Genomic DNA, 7,962 nt, shown 5'->3' with positions numbered 1-7,962 from the left:
CCCTCTCATCTCCCTCCTTCCCTACTCCCCCTCCCTCTTCCCTATTTCCTCTCTTCTTCTTCCTCCTTCCTCTTCTCTCCCTTTTCCCTCTCCCTCCCTCCCTTATTCTCTCTCTGCTCTCTCTCCTCTTCTCTATCTCTCCTCTCTCTATCTCTCCCTTCCCCTCTCTCTCCTCCCTCCTCCCTTCTCTCCCTATCTCTCCTCCCCCCTCTCTCTCCATCCTCTCCCCTCTCTGCCTCCCTCTCTTCTCCTCCCCTTCCCCTCTTCTGCTCCACTCTCCACTCCTCATCTCCCTCGCCCGACCCTTCTTCCCCTCTCTATTCCCTCTCGCCCTCCCTCCCCTCTCCCTCCTTCCCCTCTCTCCTCCCCTCTCTCCCTTCTCCCCACCTCCATTAACCATCACTCTGCCGCGACACCACAGAATTCATGCAAATCAGGAAAGCTTTATACTCGCCTCTCTCAGTCTTTTCTTCTCCCCCGCGCGCATAGGGACGAAGACAAAGAAGATAATAGAGAGAGCAGAGAGAGAGAGAGAGGACGACCCGAGACGATGACGACGTAGGAGAGAGACCAGTTCATGCCGAGACGAGAGAGAGATGACGAGAGAGATCCGAGCACCCCCGAGACGGCACGACCGTTAGCAAAGACCGACTTCGCGAGACGACCTGGCGATGAGAGAGAGAGACATTCGAGAGCGAGAGCGATGAGAGGAGAGGAGAAGAGAGAGATGAGAGGAGAGAGAGAGAGAGAGGAGAGGAGATGAGACCTACCGAGTCCCCTAGGAGAGCAGAGCCGAGAGAGAGAGACGCGAGAGCACCGAGAGAGAGACGAGAGAGAGAGAGAAAGAATCCGGAGAGGAAATGAGAGAGGAGCAGCGAGAGACCGAGACGGTCAGACGAGAGAAGCGACGAGATAGAGACACGGAGACATGATGACGAGACGGGGAGAGACCGAGAGACTGAAGATGACCGAGATTCGCAGAGAGAGAGAGAGAGAGAGAGGACAAAGAGCAAGAGAGAGCAAGAGAGAAGGAGAGATAGAGTGAGGAAGAGAGAAGGAGAGCAGAGAGAGAGAGAGCGAGAGACGACGGAGAGACGAGCGAGAGACCGATGAGCGAGAATGACGCGATGACGACGAGAGACGAGAGAGAACAGACGACCGACGTAGAGACGAGAGAGAGACGAGAATGTGGAATACCGGATGCATATCTTTGAAAAAAAGGTTGAAAAGACAAGGACGACTATACTTGTTTATTATATATATCAATACTATAATTATATAGCTATATATATATAAGATTATATATATATACTATCCATAGACTATATCCCCCTATTATCCACCCCCCCCTATATATATATCATACTATACTATCTATGAACATGGAAACCTAAACTAAATAAAAACATATGTTGAAAACACCGATTAAATCTACTATATTTTTTTTAAATGAAAAGACCAAAGAGATTAAAAGAAGACTGCCAAAATAAAATATCGGAACAGCCAGAATAACAGAAGGGAAAAAACGTGAGAAAACATAAAGAAGAGCGAAAGAACAAAAATAAACAAATGCAATCAAAACAAATAAACATGACCATGGCATAAATATATTTACAAAAGCCAAAAAAGGACGAAGAAAAAAAAACAAAAACAACGAAACAAAATGAACAATGACCCAAGCATGAGCCTTTTTTTTTTGTAATGGACAGAGCACAACAGAAAAAACACAACAAAAAAGGAAATGCTCTTGAATACAAAAAAACAGTAAATAAATAAAATAAATAAAAAAAACAATAACAATATATAATCATATATAAATAAAATATGACTTACGAACAGAGAAATAAATTCAACATATCTAATGAAAAAAAATCTTTGATCAAATAAACACTTCATTATATGAATTATATAAACAGATTAGTATAACACAGAATGAATAACTAATTAACACGACGAGAGAAAGTAGTAGAAAAATAAATAAAGGTGTTGTTTGTTTATTCGTCTTTGTTTTTTCCCCCAAAAAAAAACGGGGGTCGCCTCGTCTGGAGGTTGACCTATGGCGTAGACATCTTTCCGACCTCCCCCACGGCTGTAGCTGAACCTTCCCCCTCCCTTTTCCTTCCCCTCCCACTTCCCTTATTTTCTACCTCTCCTTCTTCATCTTCTCTGCCTTACTCTTTCTCCTCCTGGTTATCAATCCCTGCTCTCCACCTTTTCTCTCCGTCAGTCTTCCCTTCTCTTCTATCCTGCCACTCCTTTCTCACTTCCCCCCCCCTGTTGTAGTTATCTTCCCCGGCTCTTGTCCCTAGACCGTCAACCGCTTACCCCCACCCCCACCACCTACATTGACACCTTCCCCTACCATGTCCTGCTACACTCTTACCCACCTCCCCCACTCTACACCCCCTCCCATTTACGCTCCTCCACCCCATTTGTCCGTTTCATCCCCTCTAACACACATTTCCCCCCTCCCCACTCGGGTTCCACATTCCCCCACTCATTGTTTCTACTCCCTCTCCCTCCCCCATGCTTACTCCTCCCTCTCTCCCCCCCACCAGTTTCTACCCTCCTTTTCCCCTCCCTTTAACCCTTTCCACTCACTACTCCCATACCGCCACTCCCCTCCCCCGCCCCACTCCCCTACCCCCTGCCCACTTCCCCTCTGACCACCGCCCCACTCCCCATCCACACGCAACCTCCACCAGTCCAAACCACGCACCACTCCACCTTCCACCGCCCAAGCCGCCACACTTTCACCCGCACCCCTTACCCTCCCTCCCCCGCATCGCCCGTACGCCCCAGTCCGTTTCTCCTGACCTCTTCCTGGCCGACGCCGAGAGACCCAAGAGCCAAGGCGCCGGGATCATGGGTCGGAGGGTGTCCTCGAACGGACCCGCAGAAGCGGGGTCGGATGATTTTGAATATCACCACAGCGCGAGACATACACAATACAAGACACAAACCACACACACACGCACACCACACACACCACACACACACACACACACACACCACAAACACATACACACACACACAACACACACACACCAACACCACAACATATATATCCCTACTACTTCCCATATATATATCTAATCCCTATATATACTCCTGATATAATATATATACTATATAGATATGTTACTATATTTAGGTGAAGTCTAGATCAGTACTCTATATAGATACTACCTATACGATATATCATATTATATACGATATACTCATATATACACTATACTATATATACCTATATACCCTATCTATATTATATGCCACCCGTAACTGTTTCACTACTATCTATTTGGCATATATATCCCATCCTATTTATATCTATCTATCGATAACCTGCCTGCCTATCCATAGCCTGACCTATCTAACTCTCAAGAGACGACGAGAGAGAGAGACGAGAGACCGAGAGAGGACGGAGAGATGGAGAGACGACGAGACGACGAGATGAGCGAGAGAGACGAGAGACGAGACAGAGAGAGTAGAGAGACGCAGAGCCGAAAGCCGAGCGAGAAAGAAGAGAGAAGAGAGGAAAGAGAGACGAGAAAGACGAGATTTTGGAGACAAGACCGAGAGAGAAAGAGAGAAAGACAAGAGAGAGAGAAAGACGAGAGAGAGGGAGTGACGACCGAGAGAGAGGAGGAGAGAGAGAGAAGAGAGAACTCCGAGACGGAGATCGACGACTGAGAGACGAGTTGACCTGAGTCTTCATCTCTCTTTCCCCTTCCCCCCCCCCTTTGAGACGAGAGAGGCAGAGAGAGAGACGAGACGGAGGCAGAGAAGAGACGAGAAAGAACTCGCATCTCCACCCTCCTCTCCGAGAACAGAAGAGAGAGAGAGAGAAGAGAGGCAAGAGACGCGAGACAAGAGAGACGACGAAAGATTCGCAGAGAGTAAAGACGACGAGGAGAGAGGCAAGAGAGAGGAGAAACGAGGCGAGAGAAAGAGAGACCGAGAAAAGAGAGAGAGGGCCGCGAGACCCGCAACCCCGACCGCACCGATCGAGACGAAGACAGCGCGAAAGAGAGAGGAGACGAGAGAGAGAGAGAGATGAGAGAGGAGAGCGAGAAGAGACGAGAGACGAGTAGAGAGAGAGAGAGACAGACAGACAGATACACACAAACCGAGAGAGAGACAAGAGAGAGAGGCCTGGAGGTCCGCAGAGAGAGAGAGAGAGACGAGAGAGAGACCCCGAGACGGAGACCGCTCCAGAAGAGAGATGCGAGAGAGAGAGAGGACGACGCAGAGCAGGAGAGAGAGCAGAGAGACAGCTTTGCGATGAGAGAGATGAGAGAGATGAACGACCCGAGGAGAGAGGAGAGAGAGAGAGAGCACCCTTGCCCAGCCGCCCCAGAACCCCTCCCCCTCGACAGACCGCAGCCACGTCCCCCCCCTCCCCATGCCTGTTTGTGGTGTTTTTCTCGTCCCGAGAGCGGCTACCGCCCGCCTCCGACCGCCTCGCACGACCCCGACGACCACGAGACTTTGTCCCGAGCCAGAGAGGACCGGGCACGACTTGCACGACCCGCAGCCACGTACTCTTGACCGAGATCGCCCGACTCCGCGCACCTCCCCCCTCTTTCCGAGATTTGAGAGCCCCCGCCCCCCGCGAACCCCTCGACCCCGAGAGCAGAACGAGAGGAGACCTCAGAGCCCCCACGAGACCGACGCAGACGAACAGCGCGACCCCGAGAAGCGAAACGACAAGAGAGGGACAAGACCCGCACCGAGATTACGAGAGACACGAGCACGACAACGCACCCCGCAGGCCCCCCCCCCAGAGAGAGAGAGAAAGAGGAGAGAGAGAAAGCGAGAAAGACGAGAGCAGAAAGAGAGAGAGAAAGACCGAGCCACCGCACGCACAGATTCCCCCCCCCCTGAACGAGGAAGAGAGACGAGAAAGAGGCAAAGACCCCCCCCCGACCCTTCCCCGAGCACGCGCACGCGAAAGACGAGACGAACCCCCTCCTCGACCCACGACGAGAGACCCCCGACACGACCCCCCGACACGGACCGAGACGACGAGACGAAGAGAGATCGACCGAGCCGACGAGAGAGGAGAGAGAGAGAGAGAGAGACAGACAGACCAGACAGATACACTAGACGAGAGCACGAGAGAAAGAGTTGCGTCTAATTAAAGAAAATAAAGAAACATGAAAATGAGAAAATGGAAAAGTACGACACGACTCAAAGCAAGCACAGAGGAGGAAGAGAGGAGGAGGAGGAAGAGAAAAGGAAGAAAGGAGAAAAAGGAGGAAATAAAGAAGGAAAAAGAAAAGGAGAAAAAGGAGGGAACGAGACGTAGGGAAGAGAAGGAGGAGAAGAGAAGGAGAGAAGAGAAGGAGGGAGAGAAGGAGGAAGAAGAGAAGAGAAGGAGGAGAAGGATAAAACGAAGGAGAAAAGCGACAAGGAGAAAAAGAAGGAGGAGGAGGAAGAGGAAGAGGAGGGGGCGATGTATGGAGGAAGAGGAAGAAAAGTAGAGCAACGAGAAGGAGGAAGAGAAGAGAAAAGAAGAGAGAAGAGAAGGAAGAAGTAAGGAAGAAGACGAAGGAAGAAGATAAGGAAGAAGGAAATGCGAAGAGGAGGAAGAAGAGAAAGAGGAATAGGAGGCAAAAGAAAAAAGAGGAACGAGAGGAAGAAACAGCAGAAGGACCAGACAGAAAAGGGGAAGAGGAGGACAGAAGAAAGGAGGAAGGAGGAGGAAAAAGAAAAGGAGCGAAGAACGAGGAGGAAGAGGAGGAAGAACGAGCAAGGAGGCAAGAGGAGAAGAAGAAAAGGAGGAGGAAGAGAGCAAACAAAAGAGATCGGACGAGGAGGACCGAAGAGAAGGAGGAAGAGGAGGAGGAGGAGGAAGAAGAGCAAGAGGGAGAGGAGGAGAGTCGAGAAACCAGCGCTGATCCCCAAAGCTTTCTGAGCAGACGAACTTCAGTGAACACTATCAAAATTGGACCTCCACTTGTCGACGCGGCCCTTGGTGATTGATTGCTGACTTTAGGCAGCATGAAGTGTTAATTAAGCGAATTGATACAAGAATGCCATCGCCGCTCAGACCTGCACCCCCGGAAGCATCCTATTGCGGCGTCGTCGCGACGCGTCTAACGCGGTACCAAGGTCTATACAACATATGGCCGCTTTCGCGTGTCGTAAGGACCCGCTATCGGCACTCTTTTTCCCTTCTCCGCATATCTATCCCATTTTTACACCCCTTCATCTGTATCCTCCTACCGTTGAGGCCTGTCTCTCACGTCTACCTCTAGACGAATCGAGTTGCTTGTTAGCCCCACGCGCCGTGCCACGAGACAGCCACCTCGGTCGACTAGGAGACAAGGTGTCAGCGCTGCATTATCATGGGCGGCGGTCACTGAATGGAGGCCGCTCGTACATGGCACGCGTGTAGATCACTGCTGTCATGGCTGTCCACGCTCTCTGGGCGGGACGCACGGGGTGGTGAGGTGAAAGGTGGGCGTGCACACTTTTTATATCTATATGTATATGTATACTGTGCCTATCCCTACCTACTATTACCGCATATCTAATATATCTACTCATTATATATATTGATATATGAGACTATATATTAATATGTGTGGTGGTGTGTGCTGTGCTGGGTGTGTGGGTGTGTGCTGGGTGTGCCGGAGGTGTGTAGCGTGTGTGTGTAGGTGTCGTGTGGTGTGAATATTTCTTTTCGTCGCTCCTTTTCTTTGTATAATGTCAATTGTACATGTTTTTCTGTCTTCCTGAATATTTACCTTACACGTATAGATATGTATAAGTATTACAGCACCTTCGTCTCGCACACAACAAACGCAATGTGCGGTGATTAATTGTGACAAATATGGCTCCTACTTTTCTTTCTCCTTCTCGCTGTGTGGCCGTGTCGTGTGTGTGTGTGTGTGTGCCTGTGTGGGGTGTGTGTGTGCTGGTGCTGTGTGGCGGGGTGCTGTGGGTGTGTGTGTGCCGGTGTGTGTTGTGTGTGTTGCATATCTGTGTGTCCCCATGTGTGTGTAAATATATAATTCTACCACTATACTTATACATATATCACCTATATATCGATATGAACTATATACTCATTATTATGATTTATATAAATATATATACATAAACATTATTGAGATTAGTTATTGATAGATAGAGAGATAGATAGATAGATATAGAGATAGACCTATAGATAGATAGACTAGATAGTTTAGGCTCTTACGCGGATAGATTGGATGGCATAGATAGAGGAGGATAGATAGATAGATAGATAGATAGAACGATCTGATAGACAGATAGATAGACAGAGCGATCAGATGATAAATAGACGACAGATAGAAAATTACAAGTACGACTAAATAAACTTTCGCAATCAAGCGAAATTAACCGACGCATTTCGATTCAATATACCCCCCTAATTGACATCGCATCTCGCGAAGAATTAATTCAACATGCGCCAATCATGAGTAATTCACTGTCGCATCGCACATCTTGCTTCTGCCAGCACACACACACATACGTCAAACATATCACAATAGATCCTTTGCTAATCTTCACGGCACTTTGCTAATGCCGGTGTATCTATCGCGTCTAATATCACACTTTGAAGTGGAATGCCGGAAAAGATAATAATGAGAATAATAATAAGGTAATCAGCTGTAGAGATTACGAGGGAAGATAAGAAATTATAAACATTTTGCAGATAATAAAATAACAGTAATTATTTTCAAAAACGACGTGGATTTCTTTTTCTTTCGGTTTACTAATTTAGATGAAGAAAGAGGACTAAAGACGTGGAATTGGACCATTCAGGACAGAGAGAAGGATTGAGAGAGAGAGTAGAGAGAGAGAGAGAGAGGAACGAGAGAGAGGAGAGGGAGAGAGGAGAGAGATAGAGAGAGGGGGAGGGGAGGCGAGAGAGAGAGAGAGAGAGAGAGAGAGAGAGAGAGAGAGAGAGAGAATGAAAAAGAGAAAAAA

At 48.4% G+C, this 7,962-nt stretch overlaps 1 protein-coding gene across 1 annotated transcript in view; it reads left to right on the top strand.

Annotated features, from left to right (window-relative positions):
• Positions 1–5,733: 5,733 nt before the first annotated feature.
• The window catches only part of LOC119576577 (E3 ubiquitin-protein ligase BRE1A-like), a gene marked incomplete at both ends in the record, with an annotated part of 3,434 nt that continues 1,205 nt past the window's right edge, over positions 5,734–7,962 (top strand). The window contains 1 exon segment of the mRNA XM_037924246.1: positions 5,734–5,796. Within this exon segment, the coding sequence (XP_037780174.1) occupies positions 5,734–5,796 (63 nt within the window).

This window comes from Penaeus monodon, chromosome 9 (genome assembly GCF_015228065.2).
Source record: "Penaeus monodon isolate SGIC_2016 chromosome 9, NSTDA_Pmon_1, whole genome shotgun sequence".
Lineage (NCBI taxonomy): Eukaryota > Metazoa > Arthropoda > Malacostraca > Decapoda > Penaeidae > Penaeus > Penaeus monodon.
The sequence above is the reverse complement of the archived record's forward strand: the minus strand, read 5'-3'. Positions and strand labels throughout refer to the sequence as shown.